Consider the following 21,754-nt stretch of genomic DNA (forward strand, 5'->3'; position numbering starts at 1 on the left):
GGATCCGCCCATCTGGCCCTTCCCAAGCTGGCCCTGCCGGATTTTTAACAGGCTTGAGCACCGCGCCCGGCCTTCTGTGGTGTTTTCTAAATTGTTTTCTGAAAAATGCCACTCCCAGGATTTCCATGAATTTGGGAAATGTTACAGTATTAGAGATTTATAGTGCACATAATATCATCATGGCTGTGAGAAGACCAGCAGAAAAGACATTTGCTTCACTTTGCCTCAACATCTCTCCTCCAGTTTTTTAACTAAGGAAACTGTTTTATTATCACTTAACCACTAGTACCATCCCATGGCATACACTGAGAAACATCATTCTCTGGAATCCTGAGAATTTGAAAGTTTTATAGTTGTATAAAGTTTTTTCTTGAAATATCCCTTCATAGGGGAGGAACATAAGGTCTATAATTCTTTACTTGATTTTATCTATCTGTTCTAGCTGTAAGCATAAATGCTGACTGAGAGTAATAAGTGAGATGTAGAATGAAGGCTGACAAGGGGCACAAGTGATGTCAGAACTCCAGGAAAATTATTACAAAAAGTGACATACAATTGAGACAATACCAGAGAATACAAGAGGGGAAAAAAGAATAGGGTCATATCATATAAGATGAGGACATGTATAGGTATGGTTAAATGAACAAGCTATGGATTCACACCGCTTGAGTCTGATTATCAGCTACAGCACTTGAGTGCTCTTTGATTTTGAACAAAATTATTTATCTTCTTTGAGCCTTAGTTTCTTCATCTTTAAACAGAGATAATAGCAGTATATTCTTTACAGGTTTGTGAGGTAGATTAATGTGACCTAGCATATAAGATGATTAACACCCACCTGACATTTAATTATTTAATATACCCTGTATAATTATACCAATTTTATTTAGATAGAAAATAATAATGAAACAAACATACATGGTTCAAAACGAAAGGGTCTTTGAAGAGCATCTAATCAGCTCCCTCATTCCATAGATGAGAATACAGTTGAGTCTCCCAAAAACAAAGATATTGGGCCAAGGAGCTAAATGATACAGAAGTTGCACAGACACCTCAGTCTCCTCACACTTAGTAGAGTGCTGTTTCAATTAAACTTAAAATTGTTTAGCTGTAGTATGTTTGCATTTTTCTGGGTAAAAGTAAGAGTAGTAGTATTAATTTTTTTTTTTTTTCTGGGTTCTGGTCTCAAGGTGATCTCTGTGATGTTTAAGACCCAGGAACATCTAATGAGGGGTTTGTCCATTTAGACAAATCATACCACATGCTTTCTCCTACTCTTAGTTCCTGCTTCCCTATAACAATTCTATGTGGGAGAAATACTGTTAGAGTGAAGCATCAGGAAGGAATAGGATTGATTGAACAGGAAAAGAGGAAAGATGAACTATTTGAATATAAATTCAAATCTTTTATCAGCACTACGTAACTGAGCCTGGTTGTCCCATTTCTCCTACCTCTCACCAGGAGCAATAGCATTGGGGTAGAGGTAACCACTTCGCTTCTCCACACCTAAAGAAAGTCTCTCTAGGTGCATGAAACAGATCCAGAGAACCATGTTTATTGTTGTTTTATTTAGTGTTATAATTAGAAATGTGGAAAACACAAGAGATAACCATAGTCATAATATATAAGGCTTCCTTATAATGACTCCTTTTTTCTACAACCTCATAGAATTATAGTAAGTGTATTATTTTAGAAGGAGAATTTGGTATCATAAAACACTCTGAATTTTAGTCCAACTACAGCTATGTACATATGTATACATAATTTATGAGCTATGTATAATTTATATGTATACAAACACCACATTTTATTGAGGTAAAAGAGCACAGCAAGGTTAAAAACAAATGGCTAAGCTCAACATAGGCTTTACAATGCCACTGAAAGCCATTTTACTAGCATAAAGGCCTCCAACATGCTGGTATTAACCTACTGATAAATATTTAGACTGTATTTATATTTTGCTCTCTTGGGAACTGAGCCAAAATAAACATATTTTAAGGCAACCTTTGGAAGTGTCAGCATTTCTTATTTTATCTGCCTTGTGGTAAATGTTATTCACAGTGACAATTAAAAATATTGAACAATGAAAGACAAAGGTTGTCAGATTCATCTTGAACCCATTTTATCCTCATAAAATTTTTTTCTAACATTCGGAAAAGTCATATTTTTCAGCAACCTTCAACTTTCTATTTCGAGGAGTAAGATTATTGCTTTTTTGCCCACACATGCGTACTGAAGCTGCGTTACAGATTTCCAATTTGATTTCGTGTTCTGAAAAGCATCTACACAAGTCTCAATGCTATTTTTTAAGAAAACATAGGAAACAGGAAACAAGAACTTAGAGAATTCAGGTTGTCCTGGCTGCAAGCTATTCAGCACTGCTACTCATTTCCATTGTATCTTTGGAAAGATAAACTATCCAGTATACAAGGTTGAATCCTGCAAATGCAACTGGGAAGAGAATTCGAGAATACTGGTCTATTTTACTGGTGCCTCCAAAGGCTGGAGAGAGTGGTGGGGGCGTGACAGGTGTTGATTGTAGAATGGGCGCTCTAGTGAGCACTTTACTGGCCTCAGAAGATGAAACTATTGGCAAGGACAGAGAAGTGATTCTTTTCTTCAGATGATATTTGGAGTCAGGATGCTGTGGAAAAAAGACAAATATTAAGCCCAAATGAAAGAATAGATATTGCTTAATTGCTTATTTATTCATTCTTTCACCATTGAGAAATATTTATTGACGATTTACTTTCTGTGTAAGGTCAAACATCAATGACTTCTTAATAGTATTTGATGGTGTTACTTTTCCAAGTAAGGCTTAAAATACATTGTGAAATAATTTACTTGCTTCCATCGGACATTCTATTATGCAATACATCAGCAAATAACACAAAGCATATTTCATGTCATATAACTATGGTAAGCATTGTATCCTTAGGGAGTGATGAGCCAGGTTGCAGAGGCATAGCCACCCCTGGTTGTGCAGTAGTCTGTAGGGCAATGGGTTTGGGCAATGGCGTGTGTTGGGAGGAGGGGTGAATTCCAATTTGGAATATGTGGACAATTAGTACAAAAAAATTACAGCCTGGTTTATTAAAACCATTCTTCTAGACACATTCCCAGCCTACATTCTCCTCTTTGCACAGTCATAAGCTTGAATCAGCTAAGATTTAAAAAATAAATAAAATTAGCCTATGTATGCCAAAGGCCAGTGACAAAGAATAAATATCCTTAAATTGAGTAGGATGACTGTTCATACCTTGAAATATGCCTGCCTCTTAGCTCAGAATTTCTATATTGTACACTTTTTACTTCCCATTCAGAACTTTCTAACTGGTCTTTCTCTATCCTCAGTCACTAAAAACGATTCATTTACTGAACTCAGATTTGTTATATGCTTCTTTCTAACACTAAACCTCCTGTTTCACTGAAATCATAAGACAATCAACTACAGTCTTGAATGGGATGTTTAACACAATAACTGGCAAGTGAGGTTAGGGTCCAGATAGGGGAAATGCTTTGTCCATGATGGCAGCAGGGCTAGCAATAAACTTCACTGGTCAGTTTCAGTGCCTGTTTCGTTCCAACATTTTTCTCATCTTTATTCTAAAGTATTGGGCCTAGTTCAGAGACTCTGATTCTGTTTGATTTAGATTCCTTTCATGCTGTTGGTGTCTAGGGGGCCCTCCTCTGATACCTATCTTTTCTTGTCTGCATCCTGTAACGATCACCCTCCTTGTGACTAGCTTGTCCTTGCTGGGCCTCTGCCTTCAAACACTTGCTGTGCATTACCCCTGATCTTGTAAAATGGCCTTGTTTCCTCACTGGCAGCAAAATCACCACTTTGCTGCCTGGCAGGGTATGTGACCCACGTGGGCAAACTCCCATGGCTTTAGCCAGCAACACTGCGGCAACAGGATAAGACAGCTGCCTCCCCTTTGCTGGTTGAACCACAGGACCAAAATGACCCACCGATGTGGTGACATTTGGACTACAGGGACAACAACCTGCAAAACTTCTTTTCTATATTCCCTTCTTGATTTTGTTATTTGATTTGACATGAAACTTATTGGGTATCTAAATAATAATAGTTCTCACAGAGAGCTTAAGTTCACTGTTTTTAGGGGCCATGGAGAAATCTGTTTCTTTAACAAGAGCAAAAACAAATGGTGTAGTCAAGATTTGATTCAAAAAAACCACAGTGAATTCCAACCAAGGGCTATCTTTCTTATCTATTGGCCCAGAACTGTGGTACTCTGGACAGAATTAAATTAGTCATAGGTCTTAGAGGTAGAAGAGAGTTTAAAATATTAGAAGGGCTAGTATGCTGCTCTTGAAGAGGAGATGAGGGAAACTTTCTATTAAAAACAGATGGGCCGGACGTAGTGGCTGACGCTTGTAATCCCAGCTTTGGTAGGCCGAGGTGGGTGGATCAGAAGGTCAGGAGCTCAAGACCAGCCTGGCCAACATGGTGAAACCCCAACTCAGAGATACAAAAAATTAGCCGGTTTGGTGGCGGGTGCCTGTAATCCCAGTTACTCAGGAGGCTGAGGCAGGAGAATCACTTGAAACTGGGAGGCAGAGATTGTAGTGAGCCAAAATGGCGCCACTGTGCTCCAGCCTGGGGACAGAGCAAGACTCCATCTATCCATCTAAAAAAAAAAAAAAAAGATGACAGCTGAGGACTACTGTGCCCAGAATCACCAGGCTGTGTGGGGATAGAAGCAGAGTAACTGTCTCAGTGCATGCTGCCTCTCCTAGAGAACACAGAACTATTTTTCAAGAATTTTCTATCATATTTCTCAGACTCTAAATTTTCACCTATTAAATATAGTATTTAAATATTCTTTACCTGAAAGAGCAAAAGGTGTCACTGTTTCATCCTCCAAAAAGAGCCATCCTCCTCCCACATATGGAACACTAAAATACTTTCCTCTAGCAAACATTTCTAAGAATCATGATAGAGTAGAAAGAAGCCAGCCTTCAGAGCAGATTTTCTTTCTACACTCATTTTGACTTTTAACAGCATGCATTATCTGTCTGAAACATGTTTTTCTTTCTATTTTAGGTAGAAAGAGGGAAGACATGCCTAGTTCATTGGAATAACGCAGTGACTATAAAACATTAAGTACCATAAAAATGTAAAGCCTTGCTTATTCTCCCCCTATTTTTTAGAGATGTAGTGGGGGCAGTTATTTGTGAATCTGTGCATTGTCACAGTGTCATAAAAGACTTAATGGGGATTCCCAAATAATCACGGTCCAGAGGTCAGAAGTACCATTCAGAACCAAACACCATGAAAAATTTATAGTAAAATGGATACTGTAATTTTACTTAAATTAAAAAATTAAAATTAAATTATATTGAAATTAAAGGCTTCCTACATTAGCATTTCCCTTGTCCTCATCTACTTCCCCAAACAATCTCCGTGGAGGGTTTCCTAGGAGTTAAGAGAACAAGGAGAGTCAGAAATCCCTAGATTACAGTCCCATAGCTACTAATTGTGTGCAATATGATTTAAACACCTCCTAGGTGCCACAGACTCTAATTCTCTCTAAGCTTCAAGTTTGTATCTGTGAAGGCTGGGACAAATATTACTTAACATGTAAGTTTTCCCTATGTTTTGAGAATTTAAGAAAAATGCTTAATATATAGATATATGCACAAACATATATATGTGTATATATACACACATATACATATGTACATATATTTTTTGCTCAGGAATCTTAGCTATATCTATTTTTTAAATCATTTTCAAAATACGTCTGCTTCTCATTCTCACCACTCACATATCTTTATTTCTTCTTTTTCTGAAATAACATCCACCTGTCACCCATTTTTATCTTTCCCTCACATCTTTTGGTACCAAACTCATTAACACCTACCATCACCGATTACTTCAGCCTTTATGCATTTTTCTGCCTAGTTATTATGACTCTTGTAGATATTATTATTTTCTTTCTTGTAGGTATAATTATTTTTGTTGTGGCTTATCTCCTTTCCTAGCATGGAATCTCCTCAATGGTGAAAGACACATTATTCATATGTATGAGCATTCCACAGTGTCTAGCAAATATTTAAAACACAGTATTTGTTTAATAAACAAATGCTGAATCAACAAATGAAAAAAATCTAAACATTTCCCAAGATTTGTTGGAGGAGGTAGGCAAAGAGAGGGGTGAAAAGTTTTATGATTATGTTACATTGCATTTCAATACGGTTTTATATTACATTATAAGTACCAGTTCTAAATGCTTATTGTTGACTAGCATTACAAGACAATTTTCAAATATTATTTCGTGAATTTCTTCAAAAAATCCACAATGTCATATTATCTTCATTTGATAGATGAGCAAATGGAGGCTTAAGCAGGAAGCTCACAAAGGTAATGAGTGGCAGGATCTGAATTCAATTTCCCTCTGATGCCACAGACCACACTCTCAACAATTATTATGCTATTCTTCCTATCAGCTTTAGCGTTTTGGGCACAGTGTCTCAAGCTCAGAACTACTGACCTTTCGGGGCCAATCACTCTTTGTTATGGAGGACCCTCCTCTGTGTCTTGGGATGTGGAGCGGCATCCCTGGCCTCTACCAACGTGATACCATTAGCCACCTCCACCTCAAGTTGTATCTCCAGACACTGCCAAATGTCTTTGGGGGGAAATAGCTCCCCATGGGAAATCACTGGCTTAGATTCACAAGTGTCCCATTGCCCAGGAGTGATGGGGGGAATTTCTAACAGGCAGCAAATATGATAGGCTAAGGGAAATGCAAGAGGCCTGGCTACCCTGCATCTGGATAATCAGTTGCTAAATAACTGGCAATTGACAGCACAAGCGGATTGGACATTAGTTTAGAAGGAACACGCTGAATTTCTGAAATGAAAAGAAAGCCAATTTTATGAGCCGTTTAAGCTACAGGTTTGCATCAGTCCTGCCTGCTCTATTGTAAGCATAGCAGCTTCAGCTGATGGTAAAATAGGCTTTGTCAGAGTCCAGATGAGGGCTCAGCTTGGGGCTGTCACTGTTTTGAGTGGAATGCCTGTGGTTTTGAATTTTTGCAGGGCTCCCCTGCTGCTGAGTGCCATCCTGCTTTAGGTATTTATAGAGCACTGCTTTGTTTCAAGTAATGCCATATTGCAAAGGTACTTTAAGTCAAACTGGACTTTATGACAATCAACTATGTGATAGAGGGAAAAAGTGTTTAGGAAGTATTTAGACAAATTTCTATATGTAATTCAATGAGTCTCAGTAAGTCTGAGACGTAACCTATTGCTCCCACCATTTAAAAAGACGCTCTAACCAGGACTGCCTTACTAAGGGATAAACCAAGCATTTGTTTTTAGAAAAAAGCAAGGAGAGACAACACAAATAAGAGAAAATATTTTTTGAAAACACTTAGTATTGATAGTTTGCAAAAGTCATCATATTAATCATTATGGGGAAAATTAGAACTCTGTTGGATTTTCCTGTGTTTGTGTTCAGCTGGTCGAGTTGAAAACAGACATGACTCCAGAATTTCTACAGACATGCAGCTTATTGGCAGCAATATATTGAATAGTTGATTCATGGTACTAGGGAACATGTCTAGAAAACATATCAGAATGTTTGGAGGATTCATAATGAAGTATGGGGTGGGGATTTGATAGAAGGTATGGGGAAGGGACTAACCACTTACAACCCTCATCTAATCCATCCTGCCTGCCCCATAAATCATACAATGACACAACCAAGAAGGGCACTGTGATCTTTCTGGTACATAGAGTCTTTAATGGTCTTAATTCAGTCCCTAATTGTAGGGAGTAATGACAGTACTCAAAAAAAAATCTGCTCCAGCCTGGGCGACAGAGCGAGACTCCGTTTATTTGTGCAATACTTGTGCAATATTTGGAGTAGAAAAGGTAAACTTTTCAGTATTCTATTCTTCACATCTCTCTACACAGATAAAAGCAGTATGGTAATGGCCCACTGCACCCTACTACCTTAAAAAGGAGCACAGGAAGAGTATATATCTTATTGCCCTCTCTATGCCCAAGTTTGTAGCAACTGGCTTAGAGCTTCCAGCACAGAGCCGGGCTAATTTTTTCTGTGTTCTTAGCTTAGACATCACTCTGCTAAAAACAAAAACCCCTCCAGACTGAGTAAGACACTTTTGCATGGCTCTTCTGCAGCTCACTATACATCTCTAAGGACAGGCTTTATTCCAAGGTATTATTAAGGCTCATTGATCTCTCTCACTTCCTGCTGTACAAGAAGCTCCATGAGGGAAGAGGCCCTCCGATATTACTCACTAAGATATCCTCAACACTCTACAAAAGGCCTGGCACATAAAGGCACTTATCAAATATATATGGTATGAATAAGTCAATGAATGCCTAAGTAGTCAATAAATAGGTGCCAGATGAAAAGAAAAAAAAGAAAAGAATAAATAATGCAATCAACATAAATATAGTAATTGTCCTGACTAATGAAATTTTGGTCAATTTTGTGTTATATAATTTACAAAAGGCATCACATCCATGTAAAGAAGAGAAGTTACTCTGAGAGTAATGACACTGCTCAAAGGATTGCAGAGGGGATGGGTGAGTGATTGACTCTCAGGAACATAGTGATGAGGGCATAGGCCTTTAAAATAACAAGGAAACTAGCAAACTATGCAAAAAGAAATCAAGGACCAAAGTTGATCTTACACACAATATAGGTACAGGTATACTCCAGGTATACTCCAGACGTGTTAATAGGCTCTGAAACTCATGAAGACATAAATAACTCTCTAATGTTAAGGTAGCATACCAGATAAAAACATTAAGAAAAAAATCACATATAAGCGGGAAAAACACTGTTGACAACTTCTTTTCCAGAAATAACTAATAAAAAATAAAATATCCAATTCCATATGTCTTAAAATAGAAAGATAGTCTACAGAGCATTTCTGAAGATTTAGCTTTAAGGTGCCTTTTTGGGTTTGAGATCTAGATTTTAAATGCTTGAGTTTCTCCATTATTATTATGTTTTAAGGTCAGAATCAAAGTGATAAAATGAATAAACTTTTACCCACATTCACTGTAAGTAGTTTCCTGTGAAAAGCAATGAACATACTAAAATATACAACATAGAATCACATGAAATATCCAAGCACTTAATTTCCCTTCAACTTCACCACATTAGTTTGCTATTTCAATGTCAAACTTATTCAAATAATGTTGTTTTGATTACAACTGAAGAGGTATTTTTAAATGTCATGGTATTTGGAAGAAAATGTCTTGCAATCAAAATATACCATTGTGTAGTATAAATTGCAAATGTGTAATTTATGTTTGTTCCTCTACATCATATAAGACAACTTGCCAAAGTTTGACATGAACAAATGTAATGCAAATGTCCTATGTAATCACCTATATTTAGTTTTGATACCTTCAAGGTTTACATTGTTTGATTTGGTCATTTTGTTTTATGTTTATTTTATACTTCAGCCTTTTAGAATCAAAATTTCCCTATGTATTGCTTTAAAATATTTTAAGTAAAACCAGGTTCAGAAATACAATTTTTCATAAGAAAAAATAAATGTTGCCTGCAGGAAAAAAGTACTTGGAGATTATTTATATGCCATTTTAAAAAATCTAGCTTCCCAGAGGATCTACTCATTATATGTTACTATTTTAGGTTTATGGGGAGACAGTTTGTATCAAAACCTGAGATCTTAAATTCCATCTTAAATTAATAACTTACACCTTTAAAATAATAGCCTGAGGGGGTGATTATGTTTTCTCCAAGGATTTGAAATCATCCTCTTCTCAGTACTGCATGTTTCAAAAAAGGTAAAGCAAAAATATTGGTCTTTCTTTTCATTTCAAAATCTGACCTACGAGCATATTCAAAATCCATTTTTTTTCTGTTTCTGACCTTTTTTTTTTTTTTTTCTTTACTTCTACTACATTACACAAATAAGAAACTGGTAAGCTGAATTCTGATAAGCACTTTTTTCATTTATAGATATGTATTAATATGTATATGACCTATGGACAATATATAGATTACATACTTATATGCATACAGATATCTTGTAACAGAATCACTTATTTCTACAAACATGAAAAAGTTCTCAGAAACATTTGGAATTTATCATGACAAAAAATGTTTTTAACATTGTGAAGCAAGTCTGCAGACTAGGATATTTTGTAAAAAAATATATATTTGGTGACCTTTCAAACTACATATACATAAAGAATATATTATTAAGTCAAAGGAAGAATTTTGTTACTCAACTACATTTTTAAAATGTTTTATCCTGTGGTATGCACCCTCATATATTTAAATTTTTAAGGAATTATTGGGGAGGGTGGCCTCAGCCTCTGTAATGTTGTGGATTTCAGAGGTTCTTCTTCTTCTGATTATTATTATTATTATTATTACTGAGACAGAATCTAAATGTGTCGCCCAGGATGGAGTTTAGTGGCGTGATCATGACTCACTGTAACTTCAAAATCCTGCATTCTAGCCATCTTCTTGCCTCAGTTTCCTGGTTGCTAGAACTGCAAGCATATGCCACCACCACCGAGTAATTTTTTAAATTTTTTTACAGATATAGGGGTCAGCCTGCTATGTTGTCCATTCTGATTTTTAACTTCTGGCTTCAAGTGATCCTCCCACCTCAGCCTCCCAAAATGCTGGGATGACTGGTGTGAGCCACTGCACTCGGCTTATACAAAGTTTTTAAATCAATTCCTAGATTTTCTACCAACTAGAAACTTACATTTTCCCTCTTCTAGACTGTGTTTTCCACTTGTGAAACAAGGTAATTAAACTGGATCACTGAATGGAATTTTTTTTCTTTTATCTTTATCTTTTAAATGATGGCTAATAAAAACAAATCCTTAAATTATATATTTCTACATATTATGGGGATGGCCTCTCATTTCTTGGAGAAAATATAAATTCTCAAACAAGTTTCTTAGTTTATCAAAGGGAAAAATTTCAATAAGAAAATGATCACCTTTTTAGTCAACAGATGCCTCAGATTCTGAAAAGTAAAAAACAAATAGCTTTAAAATTTTCATCATAAAGTTAAACTGAGGATTACTGGGCTGCACGTAGTTTTCAGATATGAAAGTGCTTACTAGAATTGATCAGCTGTAAAAAATTTTCAGTTCAAAGTGTCTGCCTTACTTGAATTCACAGAGCAAAATATTCCTTTTCTTAGAGCTACTCTTTAAGATTTGTATTAAAATAAAAATTTATGCCTGTCAATCAGTTTTATTATCCACTAAAACAAGAATGTGCAGCTTAATTGTTGTTATAATTTACTTTTAAGCAAAATTGAAATCTGGGGGCATATTAATGGTCCTTGAAATATTAATGTTACCATTTGTTTCTTATTCAAAAACCTCTGGGTACCAGAGCTTAGCCACAGCAAATTTAACATAAATTTATAACTATTTCTCACTGAATGTAAGGCATTGAATATAAGCTAATTGATATACATATGTGTAATATACAAATGTGAATATGAAAATGTTTTAATATGAATCAGATTCTTGGGTTATGATTCAACATTCAGAGAATCTATTATTCATTATTCACAGATGCCCTGCTCTCTTGAAATAAAGCAGCAAGCAGATTTATAACAAAAATTGTCCATTCCATAGAAGTCCCTGTTTCTTTCCTGCAGACTCTGAAACCTCATTAGAAAAAACATTTTTTTTCTTTTTACTTTTTTCCCCCTAGTTGGTATAAGTGATTCTGTTCAACAGAAACATCTAAAGGCTTAGAATTTTCTAGTCTTCTCTGAGAGTCTAGAATCTGCCAGTATAAGTGAGCATGATGAAAGAAGAATGCCCAAAGTTTAGAGCAAAGATAAATGAAGGCTTGTTCCTTAGCTTTCTCTGTGAAGTTGGAACAGAAACTGGCCTTGCTCTTGAAACTACAGTTATATAAACTGTGCTCAACTCACATTACTTTTGGACACTTAGTTGTTTCTTAACACTATTTAGGCTGCTTTTTGCTACAGTAGGTAACGGTAGAAAAAATAAACAATTACCAAAATAATCTCAGCTTCCAAAGGTTCAGTAGCTTTTGATATTGTCACTGTGGGTGGGGCTGCAATCTGTGCCTTCCTTTTGGCCTTCTGTGTCTGAAGATTGGTAAAGTAGTTGACCGCTGCAAACTCGATAAGAGCAGAGAAGACGAAAGCAAAGCAAACAGCTATGAACCAATCCATGGCAGTGGCATATGACACTTTTGGCAAAGAGTGCCGGGCACTAATGCTCAAAGTGGTCATAGTTAAAACAGTGGTGATCCCTAAAATAAAAAAGAAAAGGAAATGTAATATTAGTACTGGGAATCCTATGGCAAAATCAAATGAGAATGTGTCAGTAGAGAAGATAAAGCACGCTACCAAGGCAAAGTACCTTTTTAATATTTCGAATATATTTTGTATTATAAATGTTCATAATTATTATCATAAGTATTATCATTTCTGTATCTTTCAATATTTAGTGAAGTGACTTATACATTATAATTGCTCAAAAAATTTTTGAGTTTGTGGAATTGAATTAGTTTATTGTAAAATTTAAGTCGTAAATACTTCTAGTTGTTTAGGGCTTGAGAGAACTTGTAACAAATTATTACCATTTAAGAAAAAAAAACTTGAGGCCGGGCGCGGTAGCTCAAGCCTGTAATCCCAGCACTTTGGGAGGCCGAGGCGGGCGGATCACGAGGTCAAGAGATTGAGACCATCCTGGCTAACACAGTGAAACCCGTCTCTACTAAAAATACAAAAAAATTAACCAGGCGTGCTGGCGGGCGCCTGTAGTCCCAGCTACTCGGGAGGCTGAGGCCGGAGAATGGCGTGAACCCGGGAGGCAGAGCTTGCAGTGAGCGAGATCGGACCACTGCACTCCAGCCTGGGCGACAGAGCGAGACTCTGTCTCAAAAAAAAAAAAAAAAAAAAAAAAAAAAAAAAGAAAGAAAGAAAGAAAGAAAAAGAAAAAAACTTGAATTTCAGGTCAGTTTTACCAGCTAACATATTAAATAACAGTTAATAAATATGGTATAAATATTAGCATTAAATTAGGTTACCTAATTTGATTGTATTTCTAGCTAGATTTTAAGGTATAATATTTACTCATTAGAAGATAAAATTTATCACCCACTTGCTGGCAGTTTTCCTTCTTGAACTATGACCTGGGGAATTTATACAATTAGGAGATGTATAATATTGATGGTTGACATCATTATGTTGGTATTCTTTAGTAACTTTCAAAAAGATCTATTTTAACATAGCACATTTACAAATCAAGATTTATGATTTCTATTTAATTCAAGTCTATCTTCAGACTACTAAATTTATAATCATTAAACCCAGGAAAAACATTGGAGTTTGTCACTGATGTTTCCAGTTAAAGCTCTTTTTCTTATTATTTAATTTTGTTTTATCACAATTAGTAGTGATTCTATATATAAGGGGAACTAAATATGTAGGTTGAATCATAAAAAATTGATGAGATGACAATTGCATATGGTTCAACCTAATAAAAGGGGTATACAACTTATGTATTACTGTGTTCAATATCTTAATCTTTTGCTTTCATGGATTTACATGCATTTTTTACCTTTCTGCTTTTCTTCAGTTATGACAAAGAAAATCAAGATAAAGCACTACAAATAGGACACATGAAAGTCATAGGAAACCAGCCATAATTCTTGCTGAGACAAATGTTTTGTTGATTCACCACACAACTTGTGATATAATGACAGTGATTTTGCATGACACATATGTCTGGATGAAACAGGAACCTACTTTCTTTGTGAATTGAAAAAAGGGTGCACCGGTGTGAATATTTACTCAAAATACACAAGCAATGAAAGGTGGAGGATGAACGTATGTGAAGTACAAAATGTGAGCCATACCAAAAACAGTTCTTGCTGGGACGGACTCTTTATTAATCCAGAAAGACACCTGGGAAAGAATGACTGTCATAATGCAAGGAGTGTATATCTGTATCATGAAGTAGCCCATCTTCCTTTGCAAGTGGAAGTAAACTGTCATTATAACGTATTCACCTGTTGGAAGACACATACATCAGTGTTATTACTGCTGACAGTCTGCAAAAAGAATGCAGTTGAATATAAATCTTGACAGTTTTTAAATTAACGTTGCCTGGAAGAAAACAAGCAAAGGTACATTTCAGTATATGAGAAAGCTACTTGATCACCAGATGACAGAGCAAAGAGACACATCAGCTCATTGTTTTCGGTAGGGTTCTTTATATCATATACATAAAAAACTACTTATTCCAAGATCACACAAATCTTTACATGAACCTGGTTGCAAAATCAACTTTAAGGAAAGCTACTCATCACTTCAAAACAGCATACTTAGCTGAGAATGGCTAAGGCAAATGAAAAAGAAGATGTTTTGAAAATGTGCACTGGAGTCATCTTGCGGAATTATTTCCATCCTTTGGTCAAATTCTTACCTGTGTTAGATTTAATTGTCTCACTAGATACTGTTTGTCCAATCAGATCATACTGGAGAAGGCTTGAAGATTCTTCTGGGACTTCAACTGAGTAAAGTGGTCCTTTTTTCCATGTATATATGATTTCACTTTTGGGATAAGCATCTACATATTTGAAACAAATTAAATATAGCAGTGAATTTGACGAGTTGTCTTTTTTTCCTTCAAAGTGCACATTGTCTATAAAAAAGGAAATACAAACATAAATTGTATTTAATGTTTTCTTTAATCTTGGTGACTAAAGCCTCAATTTATGAGATTGACAGAATGATTAAGTATATTCCTAGAACCACACTGATAGTGTCATGATTATATTTCTTCCTTGATTTCCAGTATCAACTAAAATATGTAATTACTAAAAGTAATTACATATTTTGGATGTATTATTTGACTCTCAGAAGCCTGTTTTAACTTACAGCTCCCAAACTTGAGTGGACAAGCATGCCCATCCATAGGAAAGTTAACCAGCCTCATGGGACAATCGGCATTGATGGTAAGCCTAGGAACATTGAAATCAGTGTTTCTGAGTTAGTATTATGGACATATCATTTAGGCAGGGGAAATAGAATTGGAGAAACCTCACCTCATGGTATATAAAATGGTTCCATTCTGCATTATTCTGAAGAGTTTATTAGGAGTTGTCATGTTGTGTGCAATTGACTTTTTACCATTTCTGAAAAAAGTGTCAGGCGTCCAGATTTTACTGACCATCAAGTTATTCAAACTCAGAATCTCAGTTGGCCCCCTAAACTTCAACCTCTCATCTGTCCAAGTCTGGCGGAAAAAAACATCCATCGTATACTCCTAAGAGAAAATAAAATATTCACGCAGGCTGGAAAGACAGTTTGCTAAGAATAGTTTATTCACTAGCCTATACACCCAATCTCTAAACTTAAGCAATAAAGCAAATTTTATGGCAATAATTCTCACAAAGCTATATAATTTTAGCAAGTAATTATTATTGTTCTCAAACTCAGAAAGTTCATATTGTTATAAAAGATAGTGCTGTGATGTTTAAACCTCCCTCCTCCACCTTGACTTTCCTTAATATTCTTCCTCTTTATCTATCCAGTCATCCATATTTCCATCTATCAATATGTCCTCCTTAATCTAGAAAATAGATTATGAAAATATTTAATTTAGCCTTTGTGCTGGCCTTTTATACCGTCAGTTAGTCTAACTATTCCCCTTTGTACCTCGTTCACCCTCAAACGGATCTCAGAGCATCAGAGTAACATTCAGTAACATTCCACACATAGGTAAACCTTACTTGATAAACACACTATAGCTGCACATCAAAATTATTTTATATTGTTCTCAGGGAAAATAAAAACAAGTGTTACCATGATTATTCCAAAGAGAGTATCATTTAAGTATGTATAATCAAAATTATGAGTTAATTTGTGGCTTTTATGAATAACATTAAAATGTTTAATAATTATAATAAGAGCTATTGCAAAAGTCAATAACAAATTACAACTTGCAATTACATCAAAGTATTGCCAATAATTGCTTTGCCTACTGTATAAATTCCTTTATGAAACTTATTGTGGCAAGTAGTGATTACATTTTAAAAATATAATTTGACAAGCAATATGCCCATACAATAATGACCCAGGATGTAATAGGGATCTATTGTACAAATAAACTGTAAAAACAGACATAAGCGTAAGATAGAACACTAAGAATATCCAGACTTCAACAATACAATGGCAAATTGTTGTGGTTGTTTATACTTGGAGTGGCTTAGAACACGAATGGAAAATATGATACTAAAATAATACAGGATTCTGAATAATGCTGACTCTTTCTCCTTTTATAGTAAGATATTTATCTCTTGAATAAAACCCTTCCTCCCACTTTCCCTTTCTTTCTTATGTTATTTCTTCCTTCTTTTCCTCCATATTCCTTTCTCTTCTTCCTTTACTCCTTCCTTTATTCTTTCTATGCATCGTCTTTTCTTGCCTACTTAAAAAAGCAGAAAATGAAAAAGTCTCCAATAACTGTTTCTTTAGAATTACATTTCCCTAATAAAACCTAATGATGAACCTCTTTAAAGACAGTTATGTTTACTTCAGCATTCGTATTTACATTTCAGTTTTAGAGAGAAATGCCATCTGAGAACCATAAAAGAATACCATGATACACTTTGTTCTAAAAGATGAGTTCAAGTTTTCATTGCCGCTTACTATAAATACCTTCTTACGAATGCTACAGCCATCTGTACCTGGAACAGAGTCCCCAGAACACCTACTGGTCCACCTTCAACGTAAAAGGTGGAGAGCATTAGCCTTTCCAAATGACCTCTTTACTGTTTTAATAAAACATACTGATAATGATGTTTCCACAAAAGACAATTATGTTTTAGGTTTCATAGACATACTCAATAAACTTTTATGTGGAATAGGATCTGTGTGGTTTTTTTTCCTCCTCCAATAAATTTGCTAGAGCTTCACAAAGAGGGGGAAAAAGCTCTTCTCTTTGGAGGGAAGAATTAGTGCATAGTATGTGGATGGAAGAGAGGACATAATTTTAAAAAGTCTCTCAGCTTAAAATGTTCAAACCCTTAGTGAAATGTGAAGATTAAGCCAGGAATCTGCTCTAATGGTCATGCCCTCCCAGCATGAGTACACATATTGTGTCATGAATCTGGAGCCAAGCTTGGCGGCAATGCCCACTATCATTAGTTTTGGGACTACACTATCCTCCCCGAAATGAAAATACCCAACTCACTTACAACTCACTCACCATCTCCACATCTGACACAGGCCCAAAACTGGTCACATAAATGTCTGTTTTGACTTCAGTGACAGCACCTGAAATTAGCCCAGAGGGATGAAGCAATTATCACTACTGATGTTAAAGGGATTGATCTCAGCATTCTACTGCCAAACCCCTTATCATAGCTAGTATCTGCAATGCATCCTATTGCATTCCAGTAGTGGGGATCCTTCGGTCTCTCAACTCTGAAAACTCATGTCAGTGGCCTTATTTTGAATGTATTCTAGTCAATTGGGAGAACATTAAGGAATGAAAGAAGCTAGATTCGTTCTAATGAAAATGATAGTAATTAATGTATATTGATGCTTTAATGGGAAAATGCTAAGAAAACTGTTTTACATGAATAATCTCATTTTGCACCCATACAACTCTGTGAGGCAAACATTGATCATATACCCACACAACAATTCAGGATATGAGACTTAGAGAGTTCAAATAACTTGAACAAGGCTACTAATGGTGGATGAGGCAGAGACTGGATGGGAACATACACATGGTCTCTCTCCCGTGCCCCTGCCCCTTCCCTCTACCTCGTTTCTGACTCTTCTGGGTCTTTAAGGGGCAGAAAAGGAGGAAAGAGACTGCAGGTGTTTGTGTAGCAAAGATGCAGCTTCTTACCTCCAAATCCCGGCCGCAGCCGATTGTCATAGCCTTCAAGCAAGTTGTCCAGGATCCGACTGATGTTTTCTGAGTAGAAGTTGCCTTCATCTTCGAGTTTCCCTAGGGCACTTTCTAGCCTGTGAGTAGAGAGTCAATGACCCTTACTCCCAGACTCAGAGAACATGTTTTATCTAATTTACTCTATTCCACCCTGTTACAAATACATGCTACCCCCACTTCTGGTCTCTTTCATGATTTGATATAGGTGTCACCCAATGGATGTACACTTTTCCTTTCCTCTGAGATAAAAAGAAAACTCAGGAAAAAGAATCTTACTCACCACAGAATAATGCACAGCCAGGGCAGAGGCGACGCCATCCTGCAGTGCACTGAAATGCACAATTCACCCTCCTCCTAGCGTCGTCCTCCCTACTGGCCAGCTCTGCTTTGCCAATCAACTGGAGAAATCTTTCAAACCCTTCATATCTCTATTCCTTGTTTGCCTCAAGTCAGTAATCCAACAGATAAAGAGGTTGCCAAAAAATTTGCAGGATTCCCCTGACTCCCTTCTTTCTTGTTTCCTTCTTCTCACGTGGAACAAGGTGGTTGTGGTCTTAGATTATGTCCTGCAGACACCCAGGCTCCTCTGACTGACTCAGTTGGGAAATGAGAGTCTGAAGGGACAGTGCATGGTCGGAGAGCAGTGACAATAATCGAATAAGGCATTAGGGGAGATTAGAAGGAAGAAATCCACTGCCAGTTTTGGCATGGAATTAGCAGGGCCCTGTGAGGAAATCTGGAAAGCAGTGGCATCTTGCTGATTGAGATTATGTTCCAATGGGCTCAGCGTTTATTATTTTTATGGTTCACAGAAGGATTCCTACACAGCTCTTACTGTTTAAAAAGTCTAACACTATTGGGACCCTCTTGGATTCCCTTTCTGATTTTCATCAGCATTACTAGCTACAGCCACACCCTTCTGTGTTTAAAAATTATTCCTCATGATTTATTTAATAGCACTTGTAACACAACAGAACAACTCCCGGCCATCTTGCTGTTGAGTAAATATTTTTTTCAAGGTACTTTGCTGACCCTTCTTGTCAAAGGTACATCATCTCAAGCGACGACAGAAGTGGAATCTACTGCTATCATTAGAGACCTGGTCAGTTTCTTGAATGCCACCTATAGGAGACAATGCCTAAGAAATAGCAGGTTAAGGCTCCTCATGCAGAAATGTTACAAAAATAAAGCATCTATACACGTGGTTAATGTTGACAATTCTGGCACTATTTTATTAGGCTTGCCACAGGTCGAAAGGAAAACATCTGAATCCAAGAAACAGCATTCTATTCTCAGTTCTGGTAGGAGGAAGTTGTAGTCAAAAAAAGTTCATTTAAGCCTTAAAATTTTAATCTTTTCTTTAAATGAAAATTTTAAAAAGCATTGTGAATATACATGTCTGTGTGTATAATAAAATTATAATATATATTATGCATACACACACAGGCATACACATAGATATTTCAATTCAGGAACATAAGATCAAGGATCAAAAGTCTCAATTCACCATCCTTCTGCCAATTTCATTCCTTACTCACCCAGTTCACAGTCTGTGCCTTTGGAATCCAAATTCTACAAAGGCCATGGTAACTATTGCAGACATACAGCACAGCCTTAACAGTCACACCTGAGAACGTGACACAAATCATTTGAGGAACATTTGAGTACATTATTGTCAGGGAAAGACACATGGGAGCCATTTAAATGAAGATACCTACAAAGTTTTCTCTAATGTAAGGGAAACACTCCTAAAACCTTTACGTGTTCATTATGAGATCCAATTTTCACATTTCTACTCATTCTTGTTATTCTCCTTTAAACCTACTCCCATTGGTGACCATAATGTATTTTGAACTCACATTAATTGTGCTATTACCTAAATCCCCTAAATATCTGGTATATGTGATGCTATGAAATAATTCTCTTCAGATTATTCATAACTTTTTTTCAGCCAGAGAACCCTATATTTATTTAGATATGTGACTGTTTTATTTTCGTATCAAAATGTTTGCCTTTCATCTCTGATTTGTGTCATCAGAGAGAAAGCTTTGTGAGGGTTTTCAAACTGAATGTTTTTGTCTTTTCTTTTTAAAATTTAATTTAATTTTAAATTCCAGGATACATGTGTAGAACGTGCAGGTTTGTTACATAGGTAAACGTGTGCCATTGTGTTTTGCTGCACCTATTAACTCTTCACCTAAGTATTAAGCCCTGCATGCATTAACTACTTAACCTGATGCTCTCCCTTTCCCCACGTCCCCAACAGACCAAGGCTTGTGTTGTTGTTCCCCTTCCTGTGTCCATGTGTTCTCATTGTTCACCGCCCACTTATGAGAACCTGAGGTGTTTTGTTTTGTTCCCTGTTCCTGTGTTATTTTGCTGAGGATGATGGCTTCCAGCTCCATCCGTGTCCCTGCAAAGGACATGATCCCATTCCTTTTTATGGCTGCATAGTACTCCATGGTGTATATGTACCACATTTTCTTTATCCTGTGTATCATTGATGGGCATTTGGGTTGACTCCATGTCTTTGCTATTGTGACTAGTGCTGAAATGAACATACACATGCCAGTATCTTTATAATAGAATGATTTTTATTCCTTTACACCCAATAACGGGATTGCTGGGCCAAATGGCATTTCTGGTTCTAAGTCTTTGAGGAATTGTCACTCTGTCTTCCACAATGGTTGAAGTAATTTACATTCTCATCAATAGTGAAGGAAAGTTTTCCTATTCCTCCACAGCTAGCCAGCATCTGTTGTTTCTTGAATTTCTTTTTCTTCTTTTTTTTTTTTTTTTTTTTTTTTGATCAGAGTCTCGCTCTGTCGCCCAAGCTGGAAGTGCGTGGCGCCCTCTCGGTACTGCAAGTCCGCTCCCGGGTTCCGCGTCTCTGCTTCAGGCCCTCGCGAGTAGCTTGTGGACTACAGGTGCTGCCCCACGGCCCGGCTAATTTTTGTATTTTTTTCTTTTAGTCGAGACGGGTTTCACCGTGTTACGCCAGGATGGTCTAATCGATCTCCTGACTCGTAGATACCCACCTCGGCCTCCCAATAGTGCTGGGATTACAGGCTTGAGCCACTGCGCCCGGCCTGTTTCTTGAGTTTTTAATAGTTGCCATTCTGACTGGTCTGAGATGGTATGTCATTGTTTTGATTTGCATGTCTCTAATGATCAGTGATGTTGAACTTTTTTCCATGTTTGTTGGCTACAGAAATCTCTTCTTTTGAGAAGCGTCTGTTCGTTTCCTTTACCCACTTTTTAATGTTTTTTCCTGTAAATTTGTTTAAGTTCCTTGTAGATTTCGATATTAGACCTTTGTCATATGTATAGATTGCAAAATTTGCCTCCCATTCTGCAGATTGTCAGACAGAAATATTTTCACATGTAAAAAAAAACATGGATGATAGTGTATATTTTTACAGATATTCCTATAGAATAGGCATTATTTTCTCATTCAAATTTTTTTAACAAGAAACACATAATAGTTAAGTTACAGTTATGTCTAAAAAAAAGATTAACACACCCGATTTCATTTTTTCATAGATTTCAATTAATAAGAAATTAATGTAAGAGAAGGAAGACTTTTTCTACTCTCAATAGGAAAAAATAATACTAGAGCTAGAAGGGATAATAAGCTATGTAATCTTAGTCATTTTCCCTCTGCTGAGCTTACCTTTAAAAGAATGCTATAGATCTAGCGACATCTAAGATACTCAAGCTCTGTAATCTGAGAATTTGTATTATGCGTTAATGTCTGTGTAATGAACTCCCTTGTTCACGCATCTCTGTCAGA

General features: G+C 36.4%; 1 protein-coding gene across 1 annotated transcript; it reads right to left on the reverse strand.

Moving 5' to 3' along the window:
* Positions 1–1,549: 1,549 nt before the first annotated feature.
* GABRA6 (gamma-aminobutyric acid type A receptor subunit alpha6) lies at positions 1,550–18,622 on the reverse strand. The gene is made up of 9 exons (XM_017889043.1): positions 18,242–18,622; positions 17,920–18,038; positions 17,269–17,336; positions 15,104–15,324; positions 14,937–15,019; positions 14,482–14,625; positions 13,913–14,065; positions 12,042–12,301; positions 1,550–2,644 (listed from the first exon to the last, which is right to left on the reverse strand). Exons 1-9 carry the CDS (start codon positions 18,277–18,279, stop codon positions 2,369–2,371), a joined length of 1,362 nt encoding a protein of 453 aa, XP_017744532.1. The 5' UTR covers positions 18,280–18,622; the 3' UTR covers positions 1,550–2,368.
* Positions 18,623–21,754: the final 3,132 nt, after the last annotated feature.

Source organism: Rhinopithecus bieti, unplaced genomic scaffold, assembly GCF_001698545.2.
Source record: "Rhinopithecus bieti isolate Rb0 unplaced genomic scaffold, ASM169854v2 scaffold_15850, whole genome shotgun sequence".
In the NCBI taxonomy this organism is placed as follows: domain Eukaryota; kingdom Metazoa; phylum Chordata; class Mammalia; order Primates; family Cercopithecidae; genus Rhinopithecus; species Rhinopithecus bieti.